The sequence below is a fragment of the Bos mutus genome, chromosome X (assembly GCF_027580195.1).
Source record: "Bos mutus isolate GX-2022 chromosome X, NWIPB_WYAK_1.1, whole genome shotgun sequence".
Taxonomy (NCBI): Eukaryota; Metazoa; Chordata; class Mammalia; order Artiodactyla; family Bovidae; genus Bos; species Bos mutus.
The window spans coordinates 71343350-71359931 of record NC_091646.1 but is presented as its reverse complement, the minus strand read 5'-3'; the positions used below and the strand labels follow the sequence as shown (position 1 = coordinate 71359931).

The 16582-nt window shown below is 42.3% G+C and overlaps 1 protein-coding gene across 2 annotated transcripts in view; it reads left to right on the top strand.

Moving 5' to 3' along the window:
* IGBP1 (immunoglobulin binding protein 1) overlaps positions 1-16582 on the top strand; it is a 65392-nt gene that overhangs the window by 15272 nt on the left and 33538 nt on the right. For both annotated transcript variants that reach the window (XM_005896193.3, XM_070365697.1), the window contains exons 2-5: positions 2939-3079; positions 4528-4925; positions 5311-5604; positions 14589-14784. In XM_005896193.3, the coding sequence (XP_005896255.1) occupies positions 4735-4925; positions 5311-5604; positions 14589-14784 (681 nt within the window). In that variant the 5' untranslated portion in view covers positions 2939-3079; positions 4528-4734. The remainder of the gene's footprint in view (positions 1-2938; positions 3080-4527; positions 4926-5310; positions 5605-14588; positions 14785-16582) is intronic.

Sequence of the window (16582 nt, the reverse complement as noted above, 5' to 3'; positions counted from 1 at the left end):
CGAGTATCAGTGGACTATTATTCACTCAAGACAAAACAGCAGTAGATCAAAGATATAAATTGCCAAGTGCCCCAATTCAGACAGGCAGGAAAAGGCCTACTATAACATTTCTCTCATGACTCACAAATCTAAGATAACATGTGTTGATTCAAACATGACAAATGAACATCCATCATTTCAAACAGGGAGTCACAACTGGGAATACTTAAAAAGTTCATCTCTTTTCTATATTCATGCATAGATTACTTAAAATGCTTCCTACTATTTTCCTGGACTCTAGTTTCTCCCGATTTCAACTTACTCTATATACTGTTGCCCAGTTAGTCATCTTAGCTCTGTGACTTTGGGCAAGTTACCTAACTTCTCAGGGTCTCAGTTTCTTCATCTGCTAAATGCTATGCTATTAGTAGATTAGTGCTTTTTAAACTGTGTTACTTGGAGCCCTTGAGTCCCTCAGGCTTCCCAGGTGGTTCTAGTGGTAAAGAACCCACCTGCCAGTGCAGGTAGACGTAAGAGAGGTGGGTTCAATCCCTGGGTCAGGAATATCCCCTGGAGGAGGGCATGGCAACCCACTCCAGTATTCTTGCCTGGAGAGTCACATGGACAGAGGAGCCTGGGGAGCTACCATCCATAGAGTCACACAGAGTCGGACACAACTGAAGCAACTTAGCACACTCACATGCACTTGAGTCCCTCAGAGGTGCTTTGGTGCCTTGGGTGCCACTGCACAAGTTGGGGGAAAGATGGGTTAAGTTGGCAGGCTTCTGTGTATCCACTTCAAATACAGCAGCCCTTTTAGAAATTATGGTCCTGTCTAAAATTTGGTTTGGAAAAAGAGTTCTGCTACTACACAAAATTTAACATTACATTTATAAGATTTCTAAGGGCCCTTATAGATCCCCTAAACTGGGATTTAAAAAAAAAAAATCTCCCATACACAACAGGGATTTAATGTGATAAAATGTTTATACACAGAAACACAATAAACAGCTCATTTTTAGTATTACTTTTTTTCTAACCACTTTTTAATCTTGGTATTATCTCAAAATAAGATGCAATGCAATACTTAAAATGATGACGTGAATATATCATATGCACTTTGAAAGTGATTGACAATTCTCATGAAGACTATGTTGAAAGCCATAGAAAAATGGCTTACAAAGTTCAAGACCAAATTCAAATTCTGTATATATTTTTTTCTCTTAGGCAACAGTAAATTTATGTCTTAATCCAAACAAATGTACAGGAATGAATTATCTTTACCCTCACAATTACTGTGTCTAAGTCTCCTTCACAAGTACAGTATCTTTCTTCTTTGTATTCTTGGCCAAGGCAGACCCTCAAAGTTCAGTTTACCAGACTCATTAGAAGTGCCAGACAAATCAGACTGGTAATTCACCAGAGCTTCCTTTCCTCCTCAGCTTCTAAAGTGTGTTGCAAGGGGAGGCTTATTAAAATCACCTGGGGAGCTTTTTCAACCCGCACTTATGCCCTTCTTCTTGCCAAGTACTCACTGGAGAAGGAAATGGCAACCCACTCAAGTACTCTTGCCTGTAAAATCCCATGGACGGAGGAGCCTGGTAGGCTACAGTCCATGGGGTCTTGAAGAGTTGGACACAGTTATGACCAACCTAGATAGCATATTCAAAAGCAGAGACATTACTTTGCCAACAAAGGTTTATCTGGTCAAGGCTATGGTTTTTCCTGTGGTCATGTATGGATGTGAGAGTTGGACTGTGAAGAAGGCTGAGCGCCAAAGAATTGATGCCTTTGAACTGTGGTGTTGGAGAAGACTCTTGAGAGTCCCTTGGACTGCAAGGAGATCCAACCAGTCCATTCTGAAGGAGCTCGGCCCTGGGATTTCTTTGGAAGGAATGATGCTAAAGCTGAAACTCCAGTACTTTGGCCACCTCATGTGAAGAGTTAACTCATTGGAAAAGACTCTGATGCTGGGAGGGATTGGGGGCAGGAGGAGAAGGGGATGACAGAGGATGAGATGGCTGGATGGCATCACTGACTCGATGGACGTGAGTCTGGGTGAACTCCAGGAGTTGGTGATGGACAGGGAGGCCTGTGTGCTGCGATTCATGGGGTCGCAAAGAGTCGGACACGACAGAGCGACTGAACTGAACTGAACTGAGTGACCTCACTTTCACTTTTCACTTTCATGCATTGGACAAGGAAATGGCAACCCACTCCAGTGTTCTTGCCTGGAAAATCCCAGGGACGGGGGAGCCTGGTGGGCTGCCGTCTATGGGGTCACACAGAGTCGGACACGACTGAAGCGACCTAGCAGCAGCAGCAGCACTGGTTTAACTTGGGGCTTCATTCTGTCCCACATAAACGATCTCTCCATCTTTTAAAATCCTACTCAATTTAGGGTAGATGGAGTAAAAACACCTGAACTTAGAAGACATTGGCTTTGTCACAACTGGTTGGGCAACTCACTTAACTTATCTGATCTCAAGTTTTTTTTCCTCTAATTTTTGAGATCCCCTTCCAACTTTGAAATTGTATGACTGCACGTCACATCAAAGAAGCTTTCAGACTACTCCTAGCATAGAATGATTTGTCATTTCTTGGGTTTCCAACAATCTGGGCAAAACAACATATCCCCTAGTTATATACTGTCCTATATTGCCCTCTAGTTGTTTTTACATGAAAACTTTTTTTCTTCTCAATGACAGTTAACTATATTTAGTTTAAAATCTTATTTTCCATGGCAGACAATATGCATTTTACTTAACTTAAATCTCCTAGGACAACTCAGGGTGTGTCCTAAGGTGAAGTGAAGTGAAGTGAAAGTCTCCAGTCGTGTCCAACTCTTTGTGACCCCGTGGATTATACAGTCCATGGAATTCTCCAGGCCAGAATACTGGAGTGGGTAGCTGTTCCCTTCTCCAGGGGATCTTCCCAACCCAGGTCTCCCGCATTGCAGGCAGATTCTTTACCAGCTGAGCCACGAGGGAAGCCCAAGAAAACTGGAGTTGGTAGCCTATCCCTTCTCCAGCAGATCCTCCTGACCCAGGAATCGAACTGGGGTCTCCTGCATCAGCTGAGCTACCAAGGAAATCCTAAGGTAATCGGAATATATTTATATTGATTTGTTCAAACAATGAGATCTCTTCTCTCAAACTCCTGGAATTATATTTTTAAATCAGTGCAGTAGAACGGGAAAGGGTGGGAGGTGGGAGGGAGGTTCAGGAGGGAGGGGACATATGTATACCTATGGCTGATTCATGTTGATGTATGGCAGAAATCAACACAATATTATAAAGCAATTATCCTTCCATTAAAAATAAATACATTTTAAAATAAAAAAATATATAATGTGAGCCACAAACGTGAACTTGATATGTAATTCTAAGTTTTCTAGTAGGCATATTTAAAAAGTGAAGACAAGTTAAATTAATTTTAATAATATATTTAACCCAATATATACACAAAATATTAGCATTTCAACATGTAGTCAGTGTAAAAATGATTGAGATATTTTGTATTATTTTTTCATAATGTTTTCAAAATCCGGTGCATATTTTACATTGACAGCACATCTCAATTCAAATAGCCACATTCAAGTGCTCAATAGCCCCATGTGGCAAGTGGCTACCGTATTGAGCAGCGCCGTTCTGCGTAATAGAGCTGCTTTCCAAACCGAACACTTATTTTTCTATTCATATGATGACACTGGGCACGTACTAAGTACCAGGCACTGGGCTAGCCAGAGGAGCGCAAAGATTAATCAGACTCATACTGGTAAGGGAGATAGATTTGTAAGTTGCTACCTGTGGCAACCCACTCCAGTATTCTTGCCTGGAGAATCCCAGGGACGGAGGAGCCTGGTGAGCTGCCGTCTATGGGGTCGCACAGAGTCGGACACGACTGAAGCGACTTAGCAGCAGCAGCAGCTGTAATATAACGTGGTAGGTGTTCTGATAGAGATGCACCGAAAATTTTCATCTGGCAGGGGAAAGGGGCTCAAGGAAGTTTTCAGAGGAAGTGACTTTTGAAAACGTGTGCGTGTGTATAGGAGGGGTGACTTTTGATTGTGTATGTGTGTAAAGGGGTGACAGTAACGTGTGTGTGTGTGTGTGTGTGTGTGTGTAAGAGGCGTGACGTCACGGGGAAGAGGAAGGGCGAGGATTGGCCGATAGGAACCCAAAGCTCGAGCTGCTGGGTGGCCGGAAGCCGGAGGGGGGCGCTACTTGCACTTCGCTCTCACGCGCGCAGACCTGCGAACCCGGCAAGATGCGCGGAGTTCGGAGCCCCTGGGCGCCCTGGCCCTTGTGGCCAGGGAGCGCCTCACGAGGTAAGGCGCTCGCCTGGCCGGCTCCTGGAGTGCTCCTGCTCCTGCCTTCTCGCGCCCGCCCTAGCTCTGAATTCAGCCTCGTCACACCCGCTCCTCAGAGCCGATGGCACAGTCCAGGCCCGGGTCGGCGACGAGGAGTCACGCTAAAAGCAGCGCCTGGGGTTTGCTTTTTTATTTGCGTGTCATTATCAGTAACAGATGTCTACTACTTGTAATAGGCAGCACAACAAAATGAGTCCATGGAAACGGTTGCTAGGCTGTGAGTTAACAGCAGCCTACGGAGATTTTCAGACGCTTAGGTAACAATGGAGCTACTGGACCAATGCGGCACCCCTTCCGGTTTCTTCATCTCTCGCCTAGCTCAGCTTTCCCAGGGTTGCCTTTAACCCCGGAAGTGAGGTTTTCCGGGTTCCTCCCTCCCTAAAATGGCAGCAGCCGAAGACGAGTTACTGTTACCGCGGCTCCCCGAGCTGTTCGAAACCAGCAAGCAGCTTTTGGACGAAGTGGAAATCGCAACTGAACCCACCGGCTCCCGAATAATCCAAGATAAAGTGTTCAAGGGACTGGATCTCCTGAAGAAGGCTGCAGAAATGTTGTCGCAGCTCGAGTTGTTCAGGTATGGGCGAGAGGGTAGTAACCAAAGGCAGAGAACGTAGGTAATGATGATCACCAAAGGTGGAGCCATTGAGCCTGGGTGGAGGAGACCTTTGAAACTGGGAGCCTTTCTATCCTACCTCCCCCTGCGATCTTGTGTACATTGTTTGCATTCTCTACCTCTCTTCCAAGATAGTTAATTTCCCACGACTCTCCTCCCTAGTTTCGGTTATTTGCAGAGGCATTGGATGTGAGTGCTCAGCCACTTTCATTGAAGAAAGCCGGCAGCTGTTCCAGGTGCCGCCTCCCTTTGTCCCACCCCGATCCCAGCCCTCCCCTCCCCCAGGAATCAAGGGCCACAGTTGGAATGCCTAGCCAGACTTTACAGCCTACTCTGCTCTTTGCAGCCAAAATGAAGATTTGGAGGAGATCGCGTCCACCGACCTGAAGTACCTGATGGTGCCAGCATTTCAAGGAGCGTTCGCCCTGAAACAAGTCAATCCCAGCAAGCGTCTAGATCATTTGCAGTGGGCTCGAGAACACTTTTTAAACTACTTAACGCAGTGCCAGTACTATCATGTGGCAGAGTTTGAGCTGCCCAAAACCAAGACCAACTCAGCTGAAAATAACACTGCTAATTCCTCCATGGCCTATCCTAGCATCGTTGCTATGGCATCTCACAGACAGGCTAAAATAGAGAGGTGGGTCATTTGAGGACTGCCTAATTGCAGTGCTATTGGGGAAGGGTGCATGTTTTTTTCTGGGGGGTGGGAAACAATGGTGTATGTACTCTTTGGGTTTTTATTGAGCATAGGTCCTGGTGAGAGCAAACTCGCAGTTTTTCAAGAAGCCTCTGTCTTGGTTGAAATGATCATACCTGTCAGACTCCTAGCACCTTATGGTTGCCAACAGCAACAATGTAGTTTTAGCAGTGTTTCCCAATCTCTCCCACATCACAGCATAGCAATATTCACACGGTACAGTGGGGTACTCCATGGACTGTATAGTCCATGGGGTCACAGAGTCGGACACAACTGAGCAACTTTCACTTCACTTCACTTCACTTCACAGTGGGGTAAGTATCTCTGAAAGGCCCAGATATCTTATAACTATAGTCCATTTTTGGTCCATTGATTGAGAAGCTCTGTTCTAACAATACTGGATCAGGTGTGTAACATCCTGAACTAATCTTAATACTGGCATAGCTTCATCATGTGAAAGTGCTCACAGTGTTTAGGAGCTATGCTAGGCAGTGGGGATTCAAACTGGGTATGGGCATTTGTATGAATATGGGTGGTCTCTTCCTTGGAGGAGCATACAATCTGGTGAGGAAAAGAAGCATAGAAATGATATAAATTATAGAATGATATGATAAGAAAATGTGTAAAGTATTGGGAGAGCCGAGAATAAGGGCACCTAACCAAAGAGGGAGCAGGAGAGAAGAGAAGGCTTCCTGGCAGAGGTGACTCCTGTGATGAGTTGCTTAAGGATGCATAGGAGTATTATCTAGAGGAAGAGGAAAGGATGGCTTTAGCCAGCAGAGATAATAGCAGTAGAACAGCTACAGGGGCATTAAAGACCACAGTGTTGGGGTGAAGAACAACTGTAAGTAATTAGGTGATGCTGAAACACAAAGTGGGTGGTGAAGAGGGGGAAAGAATACCGAAAAATGTTGTAGGGTTCAAACCAGGGAGAACTTGGGGTGTGAGGAAGGTGAAAGAACAACTTTGTTCTGGGAACTTGGGAAGGGGGTTTGAATCCCAGCTCCAGCATTTAATCATTCTGACTGGGTAGATTGCTTAGCCTCTCACTGCCTTAATTTCCCCAGGTGTAACACTGGATGATAATAGGTCCTATAAAGTAGTTAGGAAGATTAGAAGAGAAATGAATTTTTAAAACTCAGCAGTGTCTGATACAGTAAGCACTCAGTCAGCTATTGTTAGATCTTTGTAGCTAAGTACAGGTGGTGGAGTCAGAGACCTGGGTTTGAGACTCAGTTCTACTTATAAGCCATTGAACTTTGGGTAACTTGTGTAACCTGTCTGAGCCTCAGGTTTCCTCATATGTGAAGTATAAGTAACAATGGTACCTATCTCATAGGGTTAAGAGGCATTAATAAAATAAACCATGTAAAACAGCTGGCACAGTATCTGGCACATAGTGAATATTCTATGTTACCTACTATTAGGCCATGCTAAAGAGCTTGAACTTCGGTTGGTGACTTGGGATCCACTGGAAGTCCACCCCCCCCCCACTGCAAAGAGTAGCAAGGTCATATTTGCACTTTAACTTGCATAATCTGGCAGTAGTTAGGAAGCATTTTGAGGGAGAAGATTAGATCCAATTAGGTCACAGAGGTGATGGAGGCCTTACTATCCCAATGGCAGAAGGGATGGGGGGATATATTTATAGGGTTGAATCTGCAGAAAACCTGGTGATCAGTTGGTTTTGGCAGGTAGGGTAGAAGGAAGCAGCATGGGAGATGTCTATGTTTCTGACATAGGTGGAAGGCTGTGGAACTCATTGAGATGGGGAATAGAAGAGGAAGAATAGATAGGGGAGAGTATGAATTCTGTATTGAGACATGTTGCATTTAAGGTGCCTAGAAGACATCCAAGTAGAGGTATCTGTAGCATGAAACTCAGGAGAGGCCTGGTCTAGAGAGCTGAAAATTGATTGATTCATTTAACATATTTATTGAGCCTTTGCTGTGTGCCAGGAACTGTTCTGGGTAATGGAGAACTAGATGGAGTCCATGCCCTCATGGAGGTCTTGTTTTGGTGGAGGAGACAGACAGTAACTAGTAAATAAAAATGTGACTTTAGGTGGTAAGGGCTTTAAATAATAAAGTACGGTTAAGAGCTAGTGAGCAACAGAATGATTTTTGAGGAAATGGGGTAGAATGATATGAAGTGGAATTCAGTGTCATGTCCTCTGTAAAAAGGTAGAGGTAGCCTGTTGGCATATACCAGTTTAAACAGTGAATTTGGTATCCAAATAATTGCAATATATCAAAAAAACAAAACCAACAACTAAATGCTATAGAGAGATACAAATGGTGTTGTGGAGAATGACCAGGGAGTGATCATATCTGGTTGGAGGGATAAGGGAAAGATTTCACAATGTAGTAGCATTTGAGATGAGAGGAGAAGCTTGGGTAAAAATGTAAATTACAGGTTTGCCTGAATGTAAAAGTAATTAATACTTGTGAAAGTTGGAAAACAGAATATTTTTTTAATTAAAAATAAGCTTTCATCTTAGCACTGAGATGATCTTTGTTAACTTCCTTATGTCTTTCCTTTCAGATATATAGTTATTTTAGTTAATACATTTGGAGGAATACCATCTATTCTTTTTTAAAACCTAACATCCTATTGTGATTTCCCTTTGTCTTTTGAAGCCAAGATATTTAATGGTTAAATAGTATCAGTCTTATATTGTAATTATTTAAGCTAATCTTTTGTCAAATGCCTAGACTGTTAAAGGGTAGAGGTTTTTATTTGATTTTGCTATTCTAAGTAATGCTACAAAGAAACATAAATGTATCTCTCACTGTTTCCTTAGGATAGATTTCTAGAAGGACCAGTGAGTGCCTAGATTAAAGGGTTTGAATATTTTAAAACTCTTGATGGTAACAATATTGCTTTCCATAGTAACAAAGTTTCAAAGTATGTTCCCCACACCAGATGGGCAAACAAGAAAGATACCTCATTGTTTTGATTTGTATTTCTTTGATTAAAAAGCTTGATCTTTGAACTTTTTTTTTAATGCCCAACAGATGCAATATCAACATTATCTTTTTGTTAATGGCTCCTGTATTTATATACTAGCTCAGGCCTTCCTTGACCTTCAGACTGGTGCTTCCAGCACTGTTTGTGGATGTTTCACAGACATCTCAAACTTAACTTGCCCTAAATTGAATTGTTGGCTTTTTAATCTGCAAATGTGCCCTCACACCCAAGTCCTAACGATCTCAATAAAGAGACTGCCATTCACCCAGTTGTTTTAAGCTAGAAACCTAGGAGTTGGCTTCAGTTCCTCCCTTCTGTATTGCCACATCCAGTCCATCAACAAGGCCTACCAGTTCCAGCTACAAAATATACCTAATGTCCTTCTGTTTATCTCTTTCTCCACTGTCATACCTTCACCTAGGCCGGCAGCATGTCTTACCTAAAATATCTAAGCTGTTAACTGTAAAGACGTGGATGATCTGCATCTGCCTCTCTCCGGTCTCACCATATATTGTACTTCCCCTGTTCCCTGGACTCCTGCCATAATAGCCTTCTTTCAGTTCTGAACAGATCCAGCTCTTTCCTTCTACAGACTCTTTGTACGTGTTGTTCTCTTTGGGGGAAATGCGCTTCATTTATGTCTTTCTGGGCTTTTGTCTTTTTTCACTACTAGAATGTATATTCCATGAGAGCAGTAGCCATTTCTCTCTTGTTCTCTGTGGTATGTCTAGCACAGGTCCTGGCATATAGAAGGTGCTCAAAAAATGTCTTGTTGACAAGCGGCATGTGGGGACAACATGAGCAAAAAAAGCCTAAGGCAAGGTAGTTTGAGATATGTACAGGAAATGGAGAAGAGTCTGGTTTGGCAAAAGCTAAAAGTAGTATGGTCAGAGGACTATAGGGAAGTGATGTGTATAGAACACTGAAAGGGAAGAGAGATGCAGAAAGACAAGTTAACGTGTTATAATAGTACTTCAACTGGGAAGAAATGATAATGAAGTTACAACTGTCAGAGATACTACTTTTGCAAGAAGCATTTATATGATTAGAAAACAAATTGTTTAAATCCTTATTCAATTTCTGTAAGTCCTCCATCCTCTGCCTTATTTACACACTGAGATCATCCTACATAAAACACCTAAATAGTATGTCCTCTCTCTCCCGCTCAAAGCGTGTTTCTTCATGTATCTTCTCTACTCTTAATTCCCATCGTTGAGGAGTAAGTGTAAGTCTTGTTGATTAATTGAACCTACATTCTTTTGACAGAAGTGGAGAAGTAGAAGCCGGGTAAATAATGAGTCTAGTTTAGGACTTACTGAATTTAGGTCCTGATGTGACAACTGGACAGCTGTGTCCATAAACAGATGGAAATGTGTAACTAAAACTTCAGTTCAGTCACTCAGTCGTGTCCAACTCTTTGTGACCCCATGAATCGAAGCACGCCAGGCCTCCCTGTCCGTCACCAACTCCCAGAGTTCACTCAGACTCACGTTTATCGAGTCAGTGATGCCATCCAGCCATCTCATCCTCTGTCATCCCCTTCTCCTCCTGCCCCCAATCCCTCCCAGCATCACAGTCTTTTTCAATGAGTCAACTCTTCACATGAGGTGGCCAAAGTACTGGAGTTTCAGCTTTAGCATCATTCCTTCCAAAGAAATCCCAGGGCTGATCTTCAGAATTGGATAGTTGGATCTCCTTGCAGTCTAAGGGACTCTCAAGAGTCTTCTCCAACACTGCAGTTCAAAAGCATCAATTCTTTGGCGCTCAGCCTTCTTCACAGTCCAACTCTCACATCCATACATGACCACAGGAAAAACCATAGCCTTGACTAGACGGACCTTTGTTGGCAAAGTAATGTCTCTGCTTTTGAATATGCTATCTAGGTTGGTCGTAACTTTCCTTCCAAGGAGTAAGCATCTTTTAATTTCATGGCTGCAGTCACCATCTGCAGTGATTTTGGAGCCCCCAAAATAAAGTCTGACACTGTTTCCACTGTTTCCCCATCTATTTCCCATGAAGTGATGGGACTGGATGCCATGATCTTCGTTTTCTGAATGTTGAGCTTTAAGCCAACTTTTTCACTCTCCACTTTCACTTTCATCAAGAGGCTTTTTAGTTCCTCTTCACTTTCTGCCATAAGGGTGGTGTCATCTGCATATCTGAGGTTATTAATATTTCTCCCGGCAATCTTGATTCCAGCTTGTGTTTCTTCCAGCCCAGCGTTTCTCATGATGTACTCTGCATATAAGTTAAATAAGCAGGGTGACAATATACAGCCTTGACATACTCCTTTTCCTGTTTGGAACCAGTCTGTTGTTCCATGTCCAGTTCTAACTGTTGCTTCCTGACCAGCATACAGATTTCTCAAGAGGCAGGTCATGAGACTGTTTTGCAGCTAGTGATAAAAATTTAGGAGCATCGATGGGTATGGATAGATTGCCACAAAAAAAAAACATGCAGAGGGAAAAAATCCAAGGATAAAACCTTGGGGCAAATTAAGGAAGAAGGATGAGAAAGAAAAGGGCAGTCAGAGATAAGAGACTCAACAAGGTACAGATGGAAGTACTTATAGAAAGAATCCTGGGGAAGATAGAGAACAAATGTCATGTCTTCTTTGAAGTTTCTCCCTACCTGTCTCTCCTCCCAGATACTATAGCATTTAGTTTTTGTCACTTATCTGGGCATAACTATCTGTTATTCTCTAGACTTGGAACTTCTAAAGGTCAGAGACCATGACTAATTGTATCCCTAGTATTGTAATTATGTCATTGTATATCCTTGGTACCCAACCCAGTACTTGGGGATCATGGTAGGTACTTGAGGTATCTTTGGGAAGGACAGAGTGGTCATCAGAAAGATGGACGCAATATGGTATAGCAGAAAAAGCCTGGGCGTTTGAGTTAGACCTGGGGTGACCCATCCAGTTTCTGCCACCTAATAGATGGGGCATCATCTAGCCCCTCTCAACTTTTAATTTTTCTCATCTGCTAACATTATTTATATTGCTGCTTACAAAGCACTTTCATGAGTATTGGTCATTTGATCCTCTTAACAGTGCCATGAAGCAGATATTATCCCATTTTAGAAATAAGGAAATGGGCCCTCAGTATTGACTTGTCCAAAGTTACATGGCTAGTAAGTGGCCAGGCTAGGATTTAAACTCAGGTCTTCAAATTACCAATTCTAGTGTTGTTTAGAAAAGAGAGAAGAGTAGTCATTTGAAAAGACAGAACAGGTTAGGGGAAAGGCACTGGTAGAGTGAAAAATTCTAACTGCAAATGACAGGGAGGATAGGATTGAGTGAGGCCTGGAAGAATGTGGATGGGGACTGGATTGATAGTGGAATGGTAAAGACATTTCCTTGGTAAAGACAACAGTGCCTCCTTAAAGGCAAGAGAAGAGGAGGAAAGCTGACACTATAAAGATATGAAGGTAAAAATGGAAATTCAATTTCCCCATTGACTGGTCATCTGATTAGTATGATGGTGGCATGGAGTTCACAAAAGATGAAGAAGATGATAACTGAACAAGAGTGACCGTTGCACTGAAGTTTGATCATACAAATTTGTCTTTGACTCGTTTGACAACAAATTTGTAATTGGTTAGCTCTCTTCAGCAGCTTGGGAACAGAAAAGGGCAATGATGAAAGTTGCCCAGAGTCAGAAGGGTGACAGGCACTGGGTGATAAGGATTGTTTGCATGTAGTGGCTCACCATAGGAAATCTACAACAGTCATGAAGGTCTAGGACAGTGGTTTACAGTCTGTTCCTGGAGCCCTAAGATTTCGTCACAGTGCCTGGGTAGGGGAGATGTTGGGAGCCTTTCTCTGATTTAACCAAGGTAGTTTTATCTTTTATTGCTTATTGGAATTCAAAATAAGCTCTCATAAGAAGAAAGGATTCTTCTGCTAAGAAAGATTTGAAAAACACTGGCCTCAGAGATCAGGTATTCAGGAGCTTAGAAGTCCCAAAGATGACTGGGAACAAAGTCATAGGAGCAAAGGAAGTAGAGAAGACCAGAGAGTACGATTAGACTGCATATATGTGGAGGGTAGGAAAGGAAGCATAAGAACCTTACTCAGAGGCCCAGCAGACTAACTCAGAATTTACCCCAGGTTATGTACATTTAAGGTCCTGGTATTCTTTTTTTTCCTGACTCAGGTACATCAGGAAAGAGGGTGGGGGTAGGAGTGGGATCAGAGTTTAATGTTCTCAAGCGATGTCTGTGATAGCATTCATGAACTAGGAATTGACATGTGTGGTGTTTTACTCAGAAGGCCACCTATGATGGTGCTGTGACATTTATTTGTAACATTGCATAAAGTGCCCACTTGTTAATTAAAAGGAATAGAAGAACCTAAAAGTTTTTATAATAAAAAATGTTTCCAGAGCAGTGGTTCTTGACTTTTTGTGGGTCATGGACCTCCTTTAACGTCTTCTCAGCAAAAAAAAAAAAAAAAAAAGCATACAAATAGAGTTCTATACAAAATTGTGGGGAGTTCAAAGACACCCTTCCTCCTCAAATTCTGTCCATTGAACTCAAGAATTCCAGATTTGAGTGAACACCTGCAGAGAAGCATCTGATCCTGGAGGTCTGGAGTGGAGTTTTAGACATAGGTATTTCAAGATACTTCTCTTGGAAACTGTGGAGTTTTTCCTTTATTCCTCTTTCCCTCAAGCCCTTACATCCAGTAAATCAACAAATACTGCTTTATATTTTAATTACATCTGGATCTTACCACCTCCCTATTTCAAGTCACTCTCAACTTGGATTATGGCAGTACCCTCTTCAATTGATTTTCCTGCTTCCACCCTTGCCTCTCAGCCTCCCACAGTCTAATCAGAGTAGTCTGTTAAAAAAGTTTTCACGTCATGTATTCTATTTTAAAGCTTCCAGTGACTTTCTCTTCTCATTCAAAACATTATGACATCTGATATTTCATGTCTTATTAGCCTGTTGGGTTCTATATGGCCCTGGCTATCTCTCTGCCCTCATTTCCTGTCACCTTCACTCCATGCCAACCGCACTGGCCTCCTTGCTATTCCTCAAACATGTCAGGGCAGCACTCATATTTGCTTTTCCCCCTTGGAACACTTCCAGATCCTGTCATGGCTTCTGTACTTATTTCCTTGAAGTCTTTGCTCAAGTGTCACCTCTTTATAGAAGTCTCTCTTGAACACCCCTACTTTCACACCATCATTCTATCCAGTTTAGCTTGCCTTTTTTTTTTTTTTTTTTGGCTTGTTCAGAGGACTTATCACCACCTGACATCTATTTCTTTTTGACTGCTCACACTAGAAAGAAAGCCTCAGGAGAGCAAGGACTCGCTTGTAAGTACTGTTGTGGCTCAAGCACTGAGAACAGTGCATGTCACACAGTAAGTACTCAGTAAATAGTTGTCCAATGAGTGATAGATGACATACTAGAATGCATCTTGGAAAAGGCAGGCAGGGTGGATATGAGTCTTTATATAGGATGAGTCAGAAGAGCTGGAAACATTTTTGACCAGAAGAAAAGAAGAGATGACCATTTTTTAGGAATTCCTGCATCAATGGCAGGTAAATAAAAATTCTATGATTATTTGAAGCTTTAATTCCCAAATGGACATTGTATGATACTAAGCACCTGACCTAATAAAGGTTGATGTCATAAAATTGCTAAAGTACTCCCATGTTGAAAGATGATGGGAAGAGTTGCTCAGATCAGGTTTCCTCTATATTTCTCTGGCTTTAGAATGTATTTCTCCAGCTCTACTGATCCCTTCCTCGCCTTGTAGTCTTGCAAGAATGGCCTTGATGGCAAATTCTGAGGTATAAAATCAGTATTTTTGCCAAAGTGAAAATTGTCATCCTTACTATCTGATCATTTGCAAAGGTAAAATCGTATTTTGGCCTTCTTTTCAAGGAGCACCTCTTTATTTTTAAGTTCATGGGTAATACTTTTCTGTGGAACAGATACAAGCAGAAGAAGGAGGTGGAGCATAGGTTGTCTGCACTGAAATCTGCTGTGGAAAGTGGTCAAGCAGATGATGAGCATGTTCGTGAATATTACCTCCTTCACCTTCGAAGGTGGATTGGTATCAGCTTAGAAGAGATTGAGAGCATTGACCAGGAGATAAAGATCTTGAGAGAAAAAGACTCCGCAAAAGAGGTAAGCCTGGTCACTGCCTAAATAGCTCAAAAAGCTACTGTCAGAGATTTGAATCTACAGGAGAGTAATCAAATTAAAATCCTTTCATGTTTCCATAAAATCACTGCTTTCATTAACCTTAGTGGAGGAAGGCTGAAGGTTCTCTAGGATAGCTTTCTCTCTAGTTTTCAGTAGTGTTCCCTAGTGCTTTCTAACCTGTAACACAGTTCTAGTCTTTTGTAATTTTGTGACATGCCAGGAGAGGGAGAGTCTTCTCTGAAGTGAAAACTGCTTTTGGCTGCGAGCAGTCATGACTGTGGGGGCTTCCCAGGTGGCGCTAATGGTAAAGAACCTGCCTGCCAATGCAGGAGCCATAAGAGATGCAGGTTTGACCTGTGGGTCAGGAAGATCCTGTGGAGGAAGGCATGGCAACTCACTCCTGTATTCTTGCCTGGAGAATCCCATGGACAGAGGAGCCTGGCAGGCCACAGTCCATAAAGTCATAGAGAGTCAGAAATGACTGAAGCGACTTAGCACACACGCAATCATGACTGCTGAAGGAAGGCATAGGGAGGTGTGCCTTGAAACTCTGTGCTTGACTGTAATAAACAGGAAGAGGGATAGGATGTGAATGAAGAAGAAAAGTGGAACTGGAGAAGAGAGAAAAAACTTAAAAAGAATATAAAAGACATGAAATATGTTTTGGTTGGGGGAGAAATCAAAAGTTAACCTTACACAGTGATATACTCACACCATAGGTCACCCAAGTATGAGACACAGCAAGGACCTCTGTATGCACAAAATGTCGGGCATAATGGTAAAGAAAATTTGGTATAGTACCACTTTGGCTGTACCTGAAGACCATAACTATGTTTTGGAGCTGATTTTTCAAAATATTGGGCTCTGTGTCGGGGTTTTGTACATAGCAGAGCAGCTGCCTCACTGTGATCTATTGAAAGTCAGCCCTCAACACAAGGGTTTGTAAAAAAAAAAAAAAGAAGAAGAAGAAGAAGGAAGAATTATAGAAAAGAAAAAAAAAAATATCGGGCTCTGCTACCGGTTACTTTTTGGTTCAGGATGTAACATGAATTGAGTTGAATTAATCAACTAGTTACAGGCATTTAAGTCCTCAGAGAACTCTTGCTAATTTGATTTGTACTAATTAGCCCAGGAGCTTTTGCCTCAGGGTAACATCAACCTAGTTCTTTATGTTAAGGGATCCAAGAACGAGCAATTAATATTCTAAAGCTTTAAGGCCCTTTGAGTATATCTAGATGAATGGGTTTCAAACACTATGAGGCTGGACTATTCTGGATCCTCCTGTCTCCTTCTTTGTTTTTTGTTTTTATGCTCTCTCATTTGGTATTGGGATTGGCTATGTAAGTGATAGAGTTACAAAGTGAACATTTTTTCTTAGACCATAGTTTGTTTCGGTATGCCCCTGAACAGCCAAGATTCCTTGAAACATTTCTATACACCTGTATGTGAGAGATACTAACCCGTTCTTCCTCCCCCTCTTGCATTTAGGAATATCCACTTCTTTTTTTTTTATATTTATTTGTGGCTGTGCAGGGGTCAAACCCGTGTCTCCTGCGTTGGTAGGCAGATTCTTTACCACTGAGCCACCAGGGAAGCCCCTAGGAACATCCACTTCTAATACACCGTAGGGAGCTCTTGACAAATAGCATAATTACATTGGACAGGGTTTTAGCAGAAAGGTCTTAATAATTCAGCTTTAACCCTGAAAGCCAGGCTGAGGAAAGGGGCTTCAAATTCAGCTCAAGAGGTTTAGGTGGAACATGGAAGAAAGCTTTGGAAT